General features: G+C 31.2%; 1 protein-coding gene across 1 annotated transcript; it reads left to right on the plus strand.

The window, feature by feature from the left end:
- Window positions 1-1,999: 1,999 nt before the first annotated feature.
- LOC134697433 (progesterone-induced-blocking factor 1-like) lies at window positions 2,000-19,342 on the plus strand. The gene is made up of 15 exons (XM_063559712.1): window positions 2,000-2,706; window positions 4,833-4,952; window positions 5,982-6,115; window positions 6,532-6,640; window positions 7,266-7,447; window positions 8,299-8,424; window positions 9,809-9,907; window positions 10,736-10,901; window positions 11,851-12,001; window positions 13,502-13,592; window positions 13,992-14,094; window positions 14,412-14,542; window positions 15,278-15,362; window positions 17,018-17,200; window positions 18,041-19,342. Exons 1-15 carry the CDS (start codon window positions 2,143-2,145, stop codon window positions 18,134-18,136), a joined length of 2,340 nt encoding a protein of 779 aa, XP_063415782.1. The 5' UTR covers window positions 2,000-2,142; the 3' UTR covers window positions 18,137-19,342.
- Window positions 19,343-22,218: the final 2,876 nt, after the last annotated feature.

A 22,218-nucleotide genomic window follows, 5' to 3' on the forward strand; every position in this document is an offset into this window, starting at 1 on the left:
ACGAGTTGGTTGACCGTTATTGAATAACCGTTTCACAAATGATATCGGATATGTTCATTACGTCATAACTACAATCCCCTTCCCTTTTGTGAATGTGACCTACCGAATTATAATATTTCAATTTTACCGGATTTGTTATCACATAAGCAACACGACGGGTGCCACATGTGGAGCAGGATCTGCTTATACCCTTCCGGAGCACCTGAGATCACTCCTAGTTTTTGGTGGGGTTCGTGTTGTTTATTCTTTAGTTTTTCTATGTTGTGTCATGTGTACTATAATTGTTTGTCTGTTTGTCTTTTGCATTTTTAGCCATGTCGTTGTCAGTTTGTTTAAGATTTATGAGTTTGACTGTCCCTTTGGTATCTTTCGTCCCTCTTTTATCCATGAAGTGAGGTCGAGGTCAAGTGAAAACTATTGACGTGCATAAGGACCTTACAAGGTACGCACATGCCAAATATAGTTATGATATAGCTCATAATAAGAGAGAAATTAACATAACAAATAATCTTCACTTTTTTCAAGTAGTCACTGAACCATGAAAATGAGGTCAAGGAACGTCGTTACACAAGGCATTTAGTATGAAGCGTCTAGGTCATCCACCTTCTAAAATATGAAGCTTTTGAAAAGTTAGCTAACACCGCCGCCGCTGGATCACTATATCCCTATGTCGAGCTTTCTGTGACTAAAGGTGATTAAACCCACAGAGAAAAATGACAATTCGATACCATGATACGTAAAAATTCATAATATAAAAAAAAAAGATGTGGTATGATTGCCAATGAGACAACTATCCACAAAAGACCAAAATGACACAAACATTAACAATTATAGGTCACCGTACGGTCTTCAACAATGAGCAAAGCCCATACCGCATATAGTCAGCTATAAAAGGCCACGATAAGACAATGTAAAACAATTCAAACGAGAAAACTAACGGCCTTATTTATGTAAAAAAAATAACGAAAAACAAATATAAGACAAGGAAAGGAGATACATGAAACAACCAGCTTATCAACATGCACGTGTTGCCATTTTTGGGGTTTCATGCAAAAGCTAACTCAACGATACCCATCAGCTGTAGCAAAAGACTGCTTACCATCCACATGACTACAATTTTCCCTGAATTCAGCTTGGACATGGATTTTTTGCGTAAGTGCCAATAATATTTCTAGCTGCTGAACAGTTACTCATGATCACTCATATAGGTCCTATAATTATTTTTGAGTAATTGAGGTCTATGGTCTGCAAGTTGCATGCATTGATAAAATATATCAAAAGAAACTTAGTGCTTTGATACTTCGGTACCTCGAAGCAATGAGTTTGAAGTAGGGGGCACTAGTTTTTAAGTCCCTATATTTTTAATATGATTATAAAGGCACACAATTTGGGCGGCAACAAAACAGACGTTCTTCGAACCGTCCTAGCCGTACCATATGACAAATAATCAGTGAAGTAATCTTCCTTTAGATATTTTGTCATACCGTTCTATTATCTTTCCAAGTTTGTTACATGTATAGTCCTGCAAATAAAAACGTGGTAATAAAAATCAAATTCTGCAATTTTCATATATTTTTTATTCAGAACTTAAAATTGTAATTCGTATGATTTATTAAATATACGTTAATACTTGTCTTCGAATTCTTATTTCTTATACCTGGTATTTTTGTAGTTTTGTTGCTCCTTCATGGATTTCTTAATTTATTTGTTTGTATTATTTTACAGTGCATTTATTTTTTAATACAAAATAAACAATGAGCATAGAGTACCCTCGAATTCATTAATCTCCTTTTTTAAAAGGCCCTATAAACACATAAATGCATCAGTACACAAAAGAAAATTTTCAATAATGATTACATTTATCATTAAAAGAAAATTTGTTAAAAGTCATTACCTTCTTGACCCTCATTTTCGTCTGCTAACTTACCTCCCTTTATGGAACTCAAGTTTCGACTTGTTTCTTCTTAATCTCATGCGTGCTTGATAGATATAATTTTATAGTTAGCAAAACAAGCCTTTCAATAACTTGACGTACTTAGCGCCCGGATGACAACAAAAAGTTTGAAATGAAGATAAATTTCACTAAAGAATTATAGAGTTTAAACAATTTTCTGAAGTTAGGACAAAATATTCAGATTAACCATGGCTGCTAGAGATTTGTCCAAAACGTTCGATGAATTCGAATCGGACGAATTAAGTCTTGAAACGTCCGTTCCTACAGATTTGACATTGTCCCCTGAGAGAGAAACTGACCGATTCTCTGGCGATAGAAAAGATAGACGCACGAAAATAACCCGACAGCTCATAGAAAGAAAACAATTAATGCATGATATGCAGCTTTTACGAATTGAGTTGTCACAGAAAAATTTAACTTTAGAAAATGTGAAGGCGGAATCATTGCAAAGGGTGGAAGAACTTGAAGAGAGGCTGAATGATGCACTTCACCAAAAACAAATTTTAACGGCTCGTCTTGAGTCACAGCTAACTATTCAAGAACAAGAATCAAAAAGACGTCAAAACTTAGTTAAAGAAGAGCTAGAAGATGTTCGTAAAAAACAGCAACAGCTTGAAGGAACAAATGAAAAACTGCAAGAAAGGGCCGGGAATGTCAGGCGAAGTTTGAGAGACCTCACTCTTTCAGAAGATAGATATTATGAACTCAGAGGGCAAAGTGAAGAAGACTTGTCACTTAGAGACTATGTAGCGGTATTAATTCAAGAATTATTCTAAAAATTTCTTAAAATGTAACAAAGATACACATTAAAATTGCAAAAGACACAACAACCTGACCAAAGAGCAGAAAACAGCGAAGGCACCAATGGGTCTTCAACACAGCAATAAAATCCCCTACTCCAAAGCTGGCTTCAGCTGGCCCCTAAACAATGCTAAACAAAATGTACTAGTTCAGTGAAAATGAACATCATACTAAACTACAAAACATATAAATGAACTAAAATTAAAAATCATACATTTTACAAGACTTTTAAAGATTATAGGTTCCTGATTTGGGACAGGCACAATAATGGGGCAGGGTTAAACATGATCTCAACCTTCCCCCTATACCTATAGCCCATACCTGCCAACTTTTGAAAATGCCCATGGGGGTTTTAGCGCGCGACAACAATTTCAAAATTTAAAATTCTTTGCGACGACTATTTTGCGCGTGCATTTTGTACTCTAGAAAAAGTGTCATATTTGCATGATTTGTAAGATGAGCTAACATCCCTTTTTTTAAAGTTTATTTGCATGATTCTAGTTATTATATCAGCAGAAAATATGAACATGTAGCTGTAAGACCAGGAATTATTTTCATGTGTTAGGATACTAAATAGTTGTTGACTTTTCCAATTTAAAATTATACACAAAGAAGGACCTTTATCAGGTTGGGAACAACACATAGGGATCCCCCCTCAATGTTAGAACATTAAAAACCACTTTTTTTAAAGTACAAATGAGCACACATTCATATTATTTGAAGAAACTTTTCCCAAAGAACTATACATCTTATGATCTATCTGGTATTATATGGTCAACACATGTTCACGAATTTTGATAAGTTCTTGACCTTATATCTTCTTTATTATTCAAAATAATAGGACTCTTCATTTAGAAAAGCTGTTCCAAATATAATGTCAGAATTTCCCATTTTTAAGTTAATAAATCTACATTTTTCTATTTTATTTTTTACAAGAGTGACCCCTTGACTAAGGGTAGTCCCTCATTTAAGGGATTCCTCATGTTGATGTGGGTGGTGGGGTGGGGGGTCCATGTAAAAAAAAAATGAATAGTACATTATACTTTAAATGATTGAATACATAAATGAAATTATGTTACAGCAAGTGTACATGCAAGTGTACATGTAATGTCAATAAATTAGTGAATAAACTACTATTTATTATATTCATGGTAGTACTGCATCATTGAAGCCATGCTTTTATTCTTATTCTGTGTAAGAACCTCCTGCAGTTGAAAAATCATTTGCCATGTTCACATTTTTACAATTCTGACCAAGAAACAGTACAACACAAGTTCAATATCTAGCATGTTAAAATATCCTGAGAGAAAACGTTTTTGATTGACTGATTTATTTGATCATGAGAAACACACAATTCGATTGGCTGAACACGATTTTCCTCCATTGGACACAGTTCAAAATCGGGAACAACAATATTTTTCGTGTAGATTTTCACCAAATCGTGTTTTAGAGAGTTTTTCAGGAACACGATCGTGCAATCGTGACAAAGGGTCAAAATCGTGTAGTACACGCCTAAATTGTGAACGTTGGCAGGTATGACAGCCAATGAAGAAGAAAAAAAAACCCAGTAAAACTCAGTTTAAAAGAAGTCCCAAGTACGATGTTTAAATACTAAGGTTACAAAAAAAACTCCCAAAAAATGACCATAATACATGAATCAAAACAAAGGACTACATATACATTGCACCAGCATGTACAATATATCATGACAAAATAAATACCACAAATAAAAAAACCTAACTAGTCATGCTAGTGTTACTGTAGTGGTATAATTCAATGACCTAATAAATTGATCAAACTTAGTATGATTTTTAAGAAAGATACTATATTAAAATAACAAACTTCTTGTCATCCCTGCTGCTTTTATACAAAGTTTACATGAACATGATAAGTGAAATTTAAGATGCATGTACATGATATTGCAGGTACCCTGTACTCTATTTTTTGCATGATTCATAGTAATTCATGTGTTCAATGTACATGTATGGTACTTGTATATGTCGAACTGTTTACCTACCAATTACCATGCATGTACATTTTAATGTAACTCTTGTCGAATGTTTGCTTTATTTTTCAGATGAAGTTTTATGAGGCAGTAAGACCAGTACAAACAGAATGTGATGAACTCAGACTGAGGACAAGTACTTTAGAGGCTGATACTAGATCATCATCAAAACAGATTTCTGAACTACAATCAGTAATTTATAATTATTATTATTTATAATATGAAATTGAATACTCTTAATTAAGAAATTATTGCAATGTTTTTATTATTGTGAAAAATGTGACAAAGCAATAATCGCAATAATTAAAACTCTCATTTTGATATTTTTATATGAATTAAACAGTATTTTTCTAGATATCCAGAAAATGAAAATGGCAGTTTAATCCAGAATGACAATACAATGTACATGTATTGCAATAATAACTGCATGCAACAATTTCTGAATTATCAATAGTCAGAATCAGATAGATAAACACAAGGAATTGCTTTACAATTCTCTGACATTAAAGAAGAATTTCAGCCAACTAAATATATCACAAATTTAAAACTGACTTAATTCAGACAACATTTAAATATAAGATCTGACATTGATTCAACATTTTATAAAAAAACATCAATTCCATAAGATTAATATAAAAAAAAAAAAAAAAAACAACTGATGAGACTATGTCTTCTAATTGCATTGGTACATGTACATGAATGTGTTCTGGTTAATAACAAAAGTTAGAATCTAGAAATTTAAACCTTTTTCTCATGTTTCTTATATATATGTATATTAGTTCAATATTCACACTTTTGAGGAAGAGCAGTTATGTGCAATTTAGTTTGTAGAAGAAAATAATAGATCAAAGATTCTTTGAAACTTAATTCTTATTTTTATGCCCCATTTATTGGCATTATGTTTTCTGGTCTGTGCGGCGGTCTGTTCGTCCTTCCGTCTGTCCCGCTTCAGGTAAAAGTTTTTGAGGAAGTTGAAATCCAATCAACATGAAACTTAATACACATATTCTCTTCGGTATGATCTTTCTATTTTTAATGCCAAATTAGATTTTACCTAATTTTACGGAACATTGAACATGGAAAATGATAGTGTGAGTGGGGAATCCATGTACTTTGGACACATTCTTGTTGTGTTTTAATTTGTGATATCTTTATCATGTTTATCCTCATTTAAAACATTTTTTATGGTAAACTTATACTTCTTGTAAAATATAATTTCAGAAATTAGACCAAGAAAGAGACGAGCATGGTGACATCCGAGTCAAGTACCAGAAACTGGTAATGGACTTATCAGAAACAAAATCTCAAGTGAAACAGGAGGACTATAAAGTTAATAATTATGATCAACTCAAACAGTAAGCTCATACATGTTATATGCTTTAATTTAACTTATTTAGACTTAATAATTTCCAATAGGATTGATTTTATCTAGGATAAATTTGAGTTTTGGATATCCTAAAGATAAGGGTTTCAGCTTTTTTTCATGTAGACATTTGATTTTTTCAAGTTTAAAGGTTGTTAAGATTGCTTTATATATTTTCCCTGTCATGCCTGTATGACGTAATAATAACAAAATTGCAATTTTAACTGGCATTTTACATGCTCTACCCATAGTTAACTTTAATACCTTTTTCTTTTGTCAAGGGATGTAATCAAAACTTATAAATTTATTACAGTTTATGTTTTTATAAAATCTTTTTGTAGTGTTTCCTGAAATATTTTACTGAATCCCTTCAGTGCTTTTTAAAATGTATAAAAAATATATTTTCAGTGAGCGTGACAATTTAGAACATGACCGTTTAGAATCACAGAGACAGTTAACAGTACTTGATGGATCACATCATACTTTACAGAAAGAAAGAGATGAACTGCATAGTGATGTAAGTTTGATTTGTCTTTAATGAATGCCCAAACTCTCATGAAGCTGCCAATTAAAAACAGAGCTGTATTTAGATATGATCAATGTCAATTTCAAGATCAAAAACATTTTGATATTTCAATTTAAATAATGTGAAATTCAAAATGTCATTAAAGAAGATGTTTGAAATATTTTTAGTATTTCCACATGTCACAGTAAGCAGCACTATTTGACCAACTCAAATTTAACCATAGGCATAATTATGTCAAACTATATTGAGTTTAAATTTTGAATAATTTTTATATGTGAAGATGTTTCAATTTTCATGATAAAAGAAAAGATAAAAACATAAGTTACATGACTTATGTAGAGAAAAGGGCACAAGGGATTTTTTTTAAAAGTTTGCCCACACCCATCTTAGACCGGTGTAACTTACAAATTCCAAGTCAGCCGTGGTGTACTGTAGTTAAAAGAATAATTAAAGATTATTGTGACATGAACTACATGTCAATGCATGTTTAAAAAAGTACAATACACCACACCAATAAAAAATTAGCAATCCCTTTGAAAAAAAAGAAATATACCAATAATGAATAAAGAATATCAAACACTTGTCTGTTGAAAATGTGTATTTGTCTCTTTTTTAGTTCACAGCTGCAAAGCAGTCATTATCTTTACTCAAACAAGACAAGGATTATCTGACCAAGCAGGTCTCTGATTTGACAAACAGATGTACTTATGCAGAGGAGAAGCTTCAACAGATCAATGCACAGCTAGATGATGCAAAACGTTCTAGAGAGGAGATGTATGAGAAATATGTCAGTTCAAGGTAAGTACATTGTACATAAAAAATCAAAACATTTCTTCACTCACAAATACTTTAAGTTTTGTCTTTTCTGTAATGTTTGTTCAATATCTGTCAAATATGCATAATCAGGGCCTTTTATAGCTGACTATGTGGTATGGGCTTTCCTCATTGTTGAAGGCCGTACTGTGACCTATAGTTGTTAATTTTCTGTGTCATTTTGGTCTTTTGTGGATGGTTGTCTCATTGGCAATCATACCACATCTTCTTTTGTTATATAACCTCCTCAGTGTTCTCCCCAGACATTATATACAACATGTTGCATCCTTATAAACAGTAAAATTTGAAATACCATTTTGTTTTTAAGAATTATAGCATCACAACCATAACACAACCTATAAGAAAACTAATTCAGATAGTATCACATTACCTTGATGCTGAAAGGATCTGTGGAAAACACTGCTCTTAACTTTGACGGAGAGCAAAGAATCAATAATTCTGCCCTGTTAGAAAGTATGTACACAATGTATATAAAATAAAATAGTTCCTACACATTTCTGTTTTGTGTCATTTTGTCAATAGGTAATATATTTGGATAATTTTGATATCAAATAAAAGACTTGGGACCACTTAAAAACCCTTGTTAAAAGTTTCTTTTCTTTTCCATAATGTTAATGCTCTTCAACTTTGTACTTTATTTGGCATTTTAACTTTTTGGGATTTAAACGTCACTGATGAGTCTTTTGTAGATGAAACGCGCATCTGGCGTATATACTAAATTTAGTCCTGGTATCTATGATGAGTTTATTTATAGGAAATTAGAAGATCTTTTGATTATCTGTTAGATTTATTGTTTTAACTTATTTGCCTTTAAGGGATCAGTACAAGACAGAATATGAAAACAAATTAAAGGAAGAACTAGAACAGATCAGGACAAAGACAAACTCTGAGATTGACAGACTTAGAACAAGTACCAGGGAGATGTACGAAAGAGAAAACAGGTAAGTTTTATATAGAATCAGTTTCATAACAGCGTAGACAACCCAAATACTTAATATATTGGTAAAAATACTGAATCATTTACCTTTTACTTGATTGTCATCAGCTACCTATAACAGCGTTTTATGCTCACTCAGTCTATCAGAGGCCTTCCAATGGGGATTTAAATAGAATAAAAGAGTAAAGTACATGCAGGTGCACAAGAAAAAAAAAGTTTAAGTATTCATCATTTAAATTAAATCTCAAGGTTTCGTCCTCTGCTTGTTATTTGTATTATATAATTTAGCGTGTAGAACCTTTGGTGACCCCACAGTTTAAGGGGGTAGACCTTGGTTCAGGGAGATAACTCTTTAAATCAGTTAAGCGTTTGTAAAAGTCAAGTTCATCAATGTATTTTAAGCATTTACCTAAAACAGATTGAAAATAATCTATGTAACATAGAAGCTTAGAATATATTTTTGAAAATGGTTGACACAAACGTACTGATGATTTTAAGAGTTATTTCCCTTAACCTAGGTCTACCTCCTTAAATCTCTATAACATGTATGATACAGCAAGTGGGCATTTCAGACGAGTGTTCGCCTAATCAAACACTGTCAATTGATAACCTAAGCTTCAAGAAATGATCTTGTCTACACTGTTATGAAAATATATTCTAGAGCTTGAATACTGTAAATTCAGAAATTATTGGGAGGTTTTTATTATTGCGAATAATGCGACAGAGTCGTAAACGCAATAATTAAAACTCGCATTTTGTAATATTTTAACTGAATAAAGCATGACTTTTCCCAAAATCGTAAAAATTAAAATTGCATTTAAGTTGAAATTGACAAAATCGCAAAAGTAAATGCACGCAATATTTTCTGAATTTACAGTATACATGAAAGCAAGCCTTGAACTTATCTATGTATACATAGTTGCTTAGTGGTTTAAATAGTTGACTAGTTCAACTAGTGCATTTCCTATAGTATGTACTGAGCAACTTGGATGATTTGCTGCAACTTATTATTTTCTCATAATTTAATTATCTTGCTTTGAAAGTTGTTTGCTTATTTTGGAAATAAAGAATTAGAAATAATATAAAAAGCTGTCTAAAGATTAATCTGTGTGTTTAGCACATTTTATTTTATGATAGAAAAATTAGATAGATACCCAGAAAATCTGATAATTTTATTATCATGCTATTTCTGGTATCTTTGTCACCTCCCCAAGAGAGTTTAATGCTAGACTGAGGTATATCAACCAAGTCTCTTTACACATTGTGATGTGGCTGATAACTTCCCAGACATTGGAAAGTGCTCATAATTTTGGCTCTTGTTTTAATGAACAAAATTGTTTGACACATATATTTATTTCACTAACATTTGTATTTGAATTATTTTTCAGAAATTTACGTGAAGCTAGAGATATGTCAATGTCAGAAAAAGACCGAGCACAGAACACAGAGAGGGAAACTTCTACAAAATATGAACAGCTAATGACACAGTAATTAATTTTTACATTAAGATTTGATCATAAGATTTTGGTCATATATTCTGAGTTGATTTACAAATTTAAAACTTACCATGAGAACTTTTTTTTTCATTTGGTGAGCAGCTGGATTAAATATAAACAACTGTCAACCATTATGAAAACTTGATTTATCTTTTAGTGTTTGTAATTTTTATTCTGATTTGCAATTGAAAAGTTTGACACCAACAGGAAAGATGTTTGAGATATAGAACTTAGTAGGAAAAAACAAATAAATTGACATTTAATTGTGAATTGAAGAATACAATGGCCTTGAAACCATAGTGCTAATCTATCAATCCAGTTAGAAAATTATGCCAATGCCATGATGGAATACTTTTTTATGTCATAATGCATCATTTGATCCCTATTTTAGCTGTGATTATCCATTGAAGAAAAAGTATTAAATTTATTATGCTGTATCAAATTTTTATCTTAATCTTTTCTAACATGAAAAAAAATGAAAGGCCAAATAAACATAGAACAATGCACTATTAAGAATGTAAAAGCTGAAAGTTAAAACTAACCTAAATCAGATTGGTAATATGGTGTAGGGGGAGATAATTTATATCATAGATGTTTTCTCTGTAGGGGAGATAATTCAAGTCATTTATTCTATTTCATGTATCAAATTTTTATCTTTAATCTTTTCATACATGAAAAAAATGAAAGGCAAAATAAACATAGAACAAATACACTTTTTATAATGTTAAAGCTGAAAGTTAAAACAAACCTAAATCAAATTGGTAATATGGTGTAAGGGGAGATAATTTACATCATTGATGGTAATTTGTTTTATTTCAGATTTCGTGAGTTACAGATGAATGGTGACAACAAGGTTGTAGAACTACAGAATGATTTGAAATTAAAGGGGTTTGAGGTTGAAAGAACCCAGATGGTTCACGAGGAAACTGTACGAAATCTCAAAGAATCACAGCTGGAAATTGAAAAACATCATAAAAAAATAGAGGTTTGTTTGTGTAAAATGGAAAAGGAATCTGAAACCTATTTCAACAACCGATTAATTGAAACTTAAATTTGTTTTTCTGTGGATTTATTAGTATTTGTTTAATACCAATTTTGAAGGGTTAACCATGAATTTAAATGTTCAACAATTTATAATTTTTTGTTGGCTTGTATGCAGACTTTTGCAAAACAACTAAATTAAACATCCACAAGTTTTTTTCAATCCTCGAAAATTGGTAATTACAACATTAAATGGACCTACAGTATTCATACAAGACAACAACACATCTTTCTGATTTGATACTGATTATTTTATTTCATGTTTACATGATAAACAAATTTGACTAAATTCATTGTCACATTAAAGTCCTATAAATAGTCAAATGAGCAAATCTGGATGGGAAAAGTTTGTTTCCGATAAAGTTTGACCATTGTTATTCAGGTTGATTTTGGAAGTAAATGGTAATAACTGTTTCAAGTCTATTCCATGTTGATTAGGGAAAACTTGATATGAATGGCCTGTTCCATGAAAGTCCAGTCGATATTTTAATTGGTAGGTCAGCGTACATCGCAGTTGCGCTCAACTATAATCTGAATAAAACTAGGATTGTCAGTTTTCTTATTGAAGATTGTGGTTATCTTAAGGTACTTTGGCTTTCTCCACCAATAAAAACTGAGAGCCACAAAATGCCAAATAGTGTTGAAAGTGGAATTCAACACCAACTAATGAATCAATCCTACTTTTGTATCCTAGATCACTTATTACAATTCCTTGAAAATTTGTAACAATCTGAAATTTTATTACAATCTTATCCAAATAGATTTATTGTGCAATTCCAATTTTGAATTGAGGGGGGGGGGGGGGTCATTTTGTGAGCTTTACTTGCATTACTTTTTGTTCATGTTTATAATGGCTTTCAAAACATTTATAATGGGTTTGTTTATTTTCACAGGTTCTAACCAAAGAATATTATGCTTTACAAACTTCAATGGAGAAGAAAGTGGTAGAACTAGAATCTCATATCTCTGATAAAAAGGCAAAGTTAGAAACTTACGAGAAAGTAGAGAAAGAACTGGATGATATTGTTATGCAGGCTGCAGAAGGTTTGTTGATTTTATTTCCAAATTTATGATAAGCCATGTTCCGATAAAATGGACTTGATAGAGAGTATTGAACTTTTGACACCCAATATGGTTGTAAATTTTGAAGTTTTTGAGTAGATCTGGTTGACATTTCAATTTTTTTTTTACCAATATGCAGCAAAGACGGTGTGGCAGTTTTTAATTTGAGTTTCTCAAGCTTCTAGAGCAATTATCTGGATGAATACTGAATATAAAACATTGTGTATGTGCGCGTATATTTTTAATAACTCAGTTTAACAAATAATTTCTTTAAAATGTACAATTATTATGTAGAAATAACTTTTGACCAGTATCATCACCAGTATTGTTTTATTATTGACTCTCTCATCTCTATCATAAGAAGAGTGAATTTTCTCTTGTTTTCGTTCACTGGAAATTCCATTGATTAGTTTTTTCATGTGAATTGTTTTACATTTGTCTTATTGTGGCCTTTTTTATGGGGCATGAATTTTGCTCATTGTTGAAGGCCCTACAGGAACTAATAGTTGAGAGTTTGTCTCATTGGCAAGTATACCACATCTTCTTGTGTCTACTGTGGATTCATTATTATTGGTTGTATACCAATTTTCATGGGTTTCATTGATACAGGTGAACCATGAATTCAAATGTTTAAGAGGCTGTACAAGTAAATATCAGGCAAATTCTATGATATGGGTGGCACAACATAATTTTTTTCCCACTGAAATTTTGGTTCCAATGCAATGTTTATATCATACAAAGGATATATATGTCAAAGATATTTTTGAATCAACAGTGGATGGCTCAGAAAAAGATTTTAAAGTTCACTAACAATGCAACAAAATTTTGTACAAAATGAAGAATTATCTCCCTTTTTCAATGAATTTTCAGTGCTTTCTATGTATTTTTTTCTCTTTATTTGTTGCAGTTAATAATAAAAAAACTAAATTTAACTTTGAGAAAGAATGAATTTGTGATATGAAATAGATGAAAAAAATTTGAAAACAAAATATGTCATGTGCCATCCACTGCCTGTTTTTTCCATGGATACCCTCTTTAAAACTAATTACAACTTTTCTAGAGGTTTTGTATGCAGTGATTGGCAAAGCCATGAAATCAAATATTCAGGAAAATAGAAGTGTCCCTCGATCCATGGATATTGATACCCACAAAAATAAATAAATCCACAATATATTCAGGAAAATAGAAGTGTCCTACAATCTATGGATATTGATACCCACAAAAATAAATAAATCCACAATATATTCAGGAAAATAGAAGTGTCCTACAATCTATGGATATTGATACCCACAAAAATAAATAAATCCACAATATATTCAGGAAAATAGAAGTGTCCTTCAATCCATGGATATTGATACTCACAAAAATAAATAAATCCACAATATATTCAGGAAAATAGAAGTGTCCTACAATCCATGGATATTGATACCCACAAAAATAAATAAATCCACAATATATTTATAAATTTTATTTTTTCCACAGTTGAAGATGAAACAGAAGCAGAGAAAGTCCTATTCTCTTATGGTTATGGTGCTAATATTCCAAGTACATCAAAACGTAGACTTCAGCAAAGGTAATGATTTATGATAAAAATGTTGTCACATTGTTTTCTGAGAAAACATAAACAAAAATGATTGATTGTTGGTTGCTTAATGTCCTAAACAAAAAAAAGATCAACCATTAACCATTCCAGTAGCCAGCTAGAAAAGGAATTGAGTGTTTATATACAAATTTAGCAATGATACAATAAATCTGCTACATGTTCTGTGTTAAAAAATGAAATCAAAAAGCCATATTGTCAAGAATTATTAATTTTTTGTTGTATTTTTCAGTCTATGAAAACCCATGCCAGGGTAATACTTTACCAACCTGCAAACAAGTTGTACCTTTTATACTGTGTTAAATGCTATTACTCTTTTTATGATAATTTTGTGCATGTTTTAAATCTAAGATCAGGATAATTTTATTTCAGTGTACATTTAGCAAGAAGAGTTTTACAGTTAGAAAAAATCAATTCCAACCAGAAAAAAGAAATTGATGTAGAAAAATTAAAACTGAAACAGCTTGCTGAAGAGGTAATTTATATATCAATAAACAAGGATTTTATATTATTTTAATTTTCAATTAGCATAAACTACACAAAAGTACCATAGAAACTCATTCTGGATTAAAAGTTTGACTGGTTATTGTTTTAAATGGGAGACAACTTTGATATTGTAACAACTAAAAAACTTTCATAAGCATAGTATTTTTTTTCTTCAGGTCAAATTGACTCTAAATAAACATTCTCAGAATTTTGTTGGAATTTCCTGATGAAAGATTTTACTAGAAATGTTTTGACAGCTAGCTTTATGTCAACATATTCTGAATGCTAACTTTATTTTTTTTTCAGTTAAAGAACAGTAACTCTATACTAGACCAGGCCCAGCAACCATACAACTATTTGATAGAGAGTATACGTCAGAGGGACAATCAGATCATGAAACAGAAAGATTATACAGCAACCCTAGAGCATGATGTCAAGTATGTAAACTTATGTTTCTTTCTATGTTGTGATGTACACTATTGTTTAAGGTAGGGTGAAGGTTGGTACTTAAAAGAATGATGTCAAGTATGTAAACCGTAAAGCAATATTTTTATTGTAAAAGGGAATGCTGTGACTTATACATTAGTACTTAATTCTATGTTCAGTCATGGACATTTTTATTCAGGAATAATTGCAGTGTATATTTAGGATGCATAGAATAAATAAGAATGGGTCCCAGTTAGTTATGAAATAGCACATTCTATTTTACTTAGAAAAATAATCAACTTCTCAAAGATGATTCATTTAAGTATGAAATTCCTCTCTTTTCTTTTTCTATTGAAAAAATTTAAAGACTTAATTTTACAAATCGAATTTCTGTCTTTACATTTAAAAAGATAACTGTTATATTTTTTCTTTTTTTGAAAAAATAACATAAAAAATGTAGTGCACACTGAACACATTTTTTATGTTATTTCTAATAGACAGATAAAAGATTACACTAATAACTTATAATTTAATTCTAAATTCCATTTTAAACCGGAGTAAACCATGAAAAGAAGTTGATGACATCACGGTCAAATGACTAATTTATAACTATGAGCTGACAAACAAAAACAACGTCAGCCAATCAGAAGACGCTTTACATCCAAAATTAAATTATATAGGTATGGTATCTAAAAAAAATGTACGGTTACTTGTATAGAATTTTAGAAATCAAATTTATTTTTCAGGAAGTTTACAAAAGAAAAGGAAGATTTAATACGGACAAAGAACCAGATGTCTCTAGATTTAGAAAGATTACTCAACCAAAGAGAGGTAAAATTTGTATAGATTAGTCCACTTCAGAGACTGTGATTTATAGTATAACTAATCGCCATATTTGAATATAAAAAATAAGACAACGCGTGACCGAATGAATGGATTAAACGAGTGCGCAGCAGGAGTTTAATCCATAGCGGCATTCAGTCACAAGTTGTCTTATTTTTGATATTCAAATATGGCGATTAGTTATACTTTTTATTACATTGGCTAATGGCTTTTTTTATGAACTTAATGTAGAAAATGAAAGGAACTATATGTTTTTTCTACGCATTCACAATTTGTTTTGATGAGACGTTATCGACGTCTTGACAACGTCTATTGTTGTATGACCTCAGAGAGTGAAATAACCACGTTTATTTCACTTGTGAAATTATTGGTTTTTATTTAACTGGGAAATCAATGTAATTCATTGCAATCAATGTAATAAATGACATTTATTTATAGAGAAATTCCCATATTCTAAAACAAGTCATAGCAAGCCTTTTTGAATAATTTTAATGGTATTTAGGAGTAAGTTTAAAAAAATGAGTTTACTTAAAATCCCCTCAAAATTATATAAAAAAAAAAATCTCTCACTTTTCTAATGGTTTAAAATCTATTCACTAACAAATCAGAATATTTATGAACTGAGTAACAACAATAAGGAGGTTAGTTGTTTTTATTGACTTCTTATCTTTATTTAGATTTTTTGAAATAAAGTATTTTAGACAAATATTGGTAGATAACAATGTAGCAAAATTGTGCCTGAAATTTTAACTATGATTGACTTGGAAGATTGCATAATATTCGAAAAAAACATAAAAAAATGATTTTTTAACTACTATAAGGGTACCAATTTCTACTAATTGAAAAAAAATGTATTTTGCTGTGTTTTTGAGGTTGTGGTTTTATCAGTTCACACTAAACAGATGGAAGATAAGGTTTACTAAGCAAAAGTCCAGATGAGAGATAACTCTTTACAAACACTTAACAAATGGGAGATAACTTTTTACAAAACACTTAACAGATGGGAGATAACTCTTGCAAAACAACCAAACAGATGTGAAATAACTTTTTACCAAAATTTCTTAAAAGAGGGAATATATACCTATGAGCATTTTATGCTGTATATCCAATGATGTGATATGGCAATGACAATTTAAATTATCGCTCAGTGTGTCAGCCTAACACAAAGAAGGCTTCAATTTTATTTTACATCAATACTGTACACAAAAGATAGAGTTGTTTGAAAAAATTCTCGAGGAATGCTGCTCATTTTCCACACATTATCACTACTCAGATTAATCAATGAAATTTATACTAAAATTTTGATAAATGATTACCAAACTTAACAAGAACATCAAATAAATTCAGCATGGTTCATGAATCTTTCAATATCTATGATGTTATTTTTAAGTAATATTCACAATTTCAGTTAATTTCTTCATCCATAATCATTTCTGAGCAAATTCACATTTTTCCATCGAATGCTTAAAAATAATGCTGCAAAAATGAATGCAATATTTACCTTACTTTGCTCACAAGCACTTTGATTATATGAAATTTCATTGTGTAAACTTCATGTTTTTAGAAATGTCAAATATTTTCCATTGGACATGATACATCCATAGATTATTACAGTGATCAATAATGATTTTTTTTTTTTATAGGAAATGTCAGTTATGAAGCAAGTGGTGATGAATTTATCTACACGTAAATATGGAGAGAAAAAGACCCAGTCAAGAGACCTGGCTCGACCTAAAAGCCCTAAAAGTTTAGCGATTCACTTGCCTTCTCATGACTTTGAAACATATGATGAACCAAATATAGTAAAACCTGGATCTATATCTCTTGTAAGTTTTAAAAAAAATATCAAAAGAACACCCACTTTTGAAAATTTTATATTTAAAATAGAGAGGTGGTGGCATTTTGTTTTACCCTTGTCCATCTGTATGTACGTACGTCCCATAGTTTATTTTCTATTCTCTTACTTAGTGTGCCTCTGACAACCAAATATTATGAAACTATACACAATGCTTATTACCACATAATACAGATCAAGCTCAGAATTTGGTGGCATCTCTTTAACTGTTCTTGAGTTATGCCCTTTATAAACATAAAAATTGCTGAAATTTTTGTTACCGTTCTATAACTTTATAGTCTGCCTCTTCAAAATTTAATGTTATAAAACTTATTTCCACAAAATACAGATCAAGTTTGAATTTTGGTGGTGCCACTTTTCTTGTTACGCCTGTTTTTGGAATAATTGCTGAAAATTTTCTGTTCTCTGCCTTAAGATAGCCTCAACAAAATATTTTGAACCTTATACACAATACTTATTACCACAAAACAAATCAAGTACAAATTTGGGTAGCATCAATTTTTTAAGTTATCTCCCTTCATAACTTTATATGATATGCAAGCAGGGGCATCATCTATATCCCATGGACACATTCCCCATTTATTTTTAAAAAGATACTTCTACGATTTAATGAGTTTTACAGACATTCTTTGTAATCTTTTAGTAATTAGAAAAATTATAATCCATTGCACTGTTATCACTCTAAAAATTATTCATATAGCTTATATCAATTTATACATAATTTGTATTTACAAAATAATGCAAAAGAAAATACTTTATTTGTAAACACAAGAAGTGGAGCATGAAATAAATATACATCTCTTTATTTCAGACAAAAGATAATCCTCAGTGGGCCAGCAAGTTAAAGAAGAAACATGCAGCACAGAATACAAAATTTACAAAAGTTTATGCAACAGCGACATCTTGATAGACGTGGTCCTGATTGATGGAAGTTGTTAATCAACCTTTAATTGTAGCAGTTGAGATGAAAACCTGTGATATACATGTACTGTACTGAAAGCATTTAACAGACATTTTAAAACAGAAAATTATGAAAGTTAGCCGACTTTTGAGACAGCAAAAACAAATACAGATATCGTTATTTCTTGTTTTTCTTTCGACAAGAATTGTTTATATTGAAACATAGAGATGTATGTAACTCGTGCCTATTAATCCTTTGCTGTTTTTGTTGACAAGTTTCTTCATGACTTTGTTAGAATCTCCGCCACTTTTATAATTTGTGACAGTATTTCCTAAATTATAAATAGATGTAATTGGCCGATTCAGAATCTAAAGAATCATGGGTAATTCCATTGTTCGTACCCCAAAGTGAAAATAACGCCACATCATTGGTGAAATTTCCATTGCTTATGACATTTTTAACCAATCCGGACGTTGTGATGTACACTTTTGAAAATGTTTCCCAGGATGCATTAGATTCTGAAACGGCCAATTTAGATAATTGTTAGTTTTCACATTAAATTTTTCAATCCAAAGCTGTATATTTAAGGAAAATAACTGTTGTTTACATTAAAAAAGTCAAAGCAAAGTTTTAGCAAGTGCATATTGATGAGTATAAAAAAACCTGTAAAAGATGGATGTCCAGTGACATTTATTATGATTTTGATTTAATTTTCCAATTAAAAAAACATCATGAGACTATATATGTTAAGGATGTTTGCTACTCTGTTTTAAAATAACAAGCTTTTTAAAAGACTGTTATAAATTGATAATATATAAATAAAGAAACTATAAAAGCAGAACAAAATGGAGAGTCCTTGTGCTTGTTTTTCGAGGTATAAGCCATTGCAAATTTGGCAGGAAAATCTGACAAAATGGTTAAAAACTAAGTAGCAAACCTCCTTAAGCTTAATTTGTTGTTTTAAGATCATGATTTAATAAAGGTTGGAATTATCAATTTTAATTCAGTGATATGTATTCTTTTAATTGTAATGCTTGATTTGAAAAGAAGAACAGTTGATATATTTTTTATTCTTTCATGTACTTTATATATCTCATATTAACATATTTTCATTCTTTTATGTTCTATAGTATATTTAGATATTATGTATTATTTATGTATTACATAATTTATTTTGTATATACATTGTTTATTATAAATAACAAAATCATAGTTGATTTTGTTTTGTCCATATTATCATAGGGCTATTTTAGAAAGAAAGAAAAAATTCTGTGTTGCCATTAAGAATTGTCACAAAAGTGTTGTGGTTAAAGATTTACTTATCCTGGACTAAAGAGAGGACATATTTAAAGCAAAGCTTGGGCCAAGGTTGCATCTATGAGGAGGCACATGTGCTAATGTGTAGACAGAAATTTTAACATTTGTAATTTTCACTTGATTTTGAACAATATAAATAGTGGTATCTTTAAACAGAATTTCAGACCTGCATCTGACATAACAACAAAAATTGTTCACATTAACAGTCAAGGGTCTTACTTAAATGAGTTATTAGAGAAAAATAACATACAAGTTATTGTGGGCCTAAATAAAAAAAAAAACCTGTGATATCATATGTATGTTACAAGTTTCAAAGAGAAACATAAAAACAAAATTGTTTCAAGAAAGCTTTAAAGAGATTTTGATGATCTTGAACCAATTTTTCTAAAGATCAGTTGTTGTCAGTAACCAAATTTTCTCAGCGAGTTTCATTGCAGAAAATTAAAAAAAGTTGTTCCTTGCTACAGTTTACAGAAGGAGCCTTCTAATGCCCCATATTTGTCAGTTTTCTTTCTGCCTATTGATTTTATGTATACAAATCCTTTATAACTCCTGGTTACATTACTTTTGTATGAGGGATGATGGTTCACTATGTCATGCATTTGATCATACTATCCTGTCAGTGTGGTTTAAAAGAGAAAAAGGATATATTTTTACGACTCGTGACACAAAATATCCACAGTCATATATATAATGTAATAAGTGTATAGCAAAAGAAATGTGCCTTTATTGTTGATTTTCAATTCTCACCTCACTGCAAGTACAAGACAAGCCTTTAGAATCAATTTGATATATTGATCATGGTTCATCAGGACCTGGAAAAAGTAGGAAGAGGGTTAATCTCAACAAATTATAAATAACATATGGCCCTGATTTCTAACAATTACCTCCATAAAGTACCTCACAAAATCTCTGTAAAATACAGAAACATAATGATTAAAAGCATTAAGATAACATTCTTGATGCAAACCAGAAAATGAAAAATCACCATAAGAGAGGTTGTCTCAAAAACAAATGCACCATAAATGTAAAATATAAAGAGCACTTAAACTAAATGCTTCTCCAAAACTGGTTCCTAGGTAGCTCATATATTAAGTACATAATGTGTCATTATGATATGTCATGAAATAAAATTGAGAATGGAAATGGGGAATGTGTCAAAGAGACAACAACCCAACCAAAGACCAGAAAACAGCTAATGACCACCGATGTAAAAACCAGGTTAAAAAAAACTAGATGTCAAACAAATTAGCCAAAAGTTTGCAATATAAGAGCTTAATCGTTAAAATAAATTCTTCATTGCATTGCAGTAAAAAAGAAAGTCTCTCTGGTTCTTTACGGCCCCGCAACAAAGTTGTCGGTGCCATATAGTTTTACCCTTGTCCGAAATTCCGTCTTTGTGTCATTCTGTTATTCCGCAACAAACCATTATACAGAGTTTTTTTCTGAACGCCTTCAGATATTGGGCTGATTTTTGATATGTGAGTTAACTATGATGAGTTACAGATCAAGTTTAAGTTTCATTTCGCTCCACTAATTTTTGCCGAAATTACGGGCTTTGGACTTTGAGAAATTGTTGAAAATCACTGTGATACGGACTTTTTTTGTAAATGCTGTCAGATATTGGGCTGATTTTTATCCGGATTTTTGTGACAAAAATGTCGGTTATTGATTTGGGGATGTATGCCGGGCGGTCGGGCGGGCTGGCGGCAATCAAATGTTGTCCATGCATTAACTCGTGAACCGTTCAACCAAAGCTTTTAAAATTTTAATATGTTGTTACTGAAAACTAAATGAAGGTCAAGTTCAATAATGGCGATTTTGACTTTTACCGTTCAGGAGTTATGGTTCTTGAAAGATTGAAAAATGTTGTTTCCAGTCGTGTCCGTGCATTTACGCATGAACTGTTCTACCAAAGCTTCCCAAATTTATGTTGTTACTGATGACAAAATGGAGGTCAAATTTGATATTGACGATTTTCACTTTCACCAATCATCAGCAATGGTTCTTGTGATATTGCCAGGACACAAATAAATATTAATAAATCCGGTTTGCTGTCGTTGTGACAGCCTCTTGTTGGTATGTGAGTTAACAATGATGAGTTACAGATCAAGTTTAAGTTTCGTTCCGCCCCACTTATTTTTGCCGAAATTACGGGCTTTGGACTTTGAGAAATTGTTGAAAGTCCCAGTTATACAGACTTTTTTCTAAACGCCTTCAGATATCAGGCTGATTTTTGGTATGTGAGTTAACCATGATGAGTTATAGGTCAAGCTTAAGTTTCGTTCCGTTCCGCTTATTTTCGCTGAAATTACGGGCTTTGGACTTCTTCTTCTTCTTCCAGGTAAGGAACCGGATTCATTGCTGAATGTTAATGGTTTCGCGCGAAAACTTTACGCAGTGTCGGGCAACACAGAAAGATTTCTCTTGGCTATTTACAAATTACATTTAAAACGTTCGCAAAAAAATATACAATTAAAATTATTTACAACTGGTTTTCCTACTTCCTTTCAGAGCATGCCTTCAGGGCAGCTCTGAATCCCTCAACGGTATTGATCGCTGTAACTGTTGTTGGTAGGTTGTTCCAGTCCCTGATTGTCCTCGGGAAGAAAGATTGACCGTAGGTGTCTGTACTTGTTCTTTCTTGGAAGAAGCGGTTTTTACCTCTGGTCCGGTTATCACTCGGGGTCAAATATTGGTGACGGTCTATATCTATAAGTTCATGCTGGATCTTGAATAGCATGCACAATCTATTTGTTTTCCTCCGTTCT

This window comes from Mytilus trossulus, chromosome 14, assembly GCF_036588685.1.
Source record: "Mytilus trossulus isolate FHL-02 chromosome 14, PNRI_Mtr1.1.1.hap1, whole genome shotgun sequence".
In the NCBI taxonomy this organism is placed as follows: domain Eukaryota; kingdom Metazoa; phylum Mollusca; class Bivalvia; order Mytilida; family Mytilidae; genus Mytilus; species Mytilus trossulus.

What these genes read in the sequence shown, in the direction of transcription:
- LOC134697433 (XM_063559712.1), top strand. Translation starts at nt 2,143, where the DNA reads ATGGCTGCTAGAGATTTGTCCAAAACGTTCGATGAATTCGAATCGGAC. An exon ending in CACTTAGAGACTATGTAGCG is followed by an intron (nt 2,707 to 4,832) that starts GTATTAATTCAA and finishes TTTATTTTTCAG; the next exon opens with ATGAAGTTTTATGAGGCAGT. An exon ending in TGTTATGCAGGCTGCAGAAG is followed by an intron (nt 12,002 to 13,501) that starts GTTTGTTGATTT and finishes TTTTTTCCACAG; the next exon opens with TTGAAGATGAAACAGAAGCA.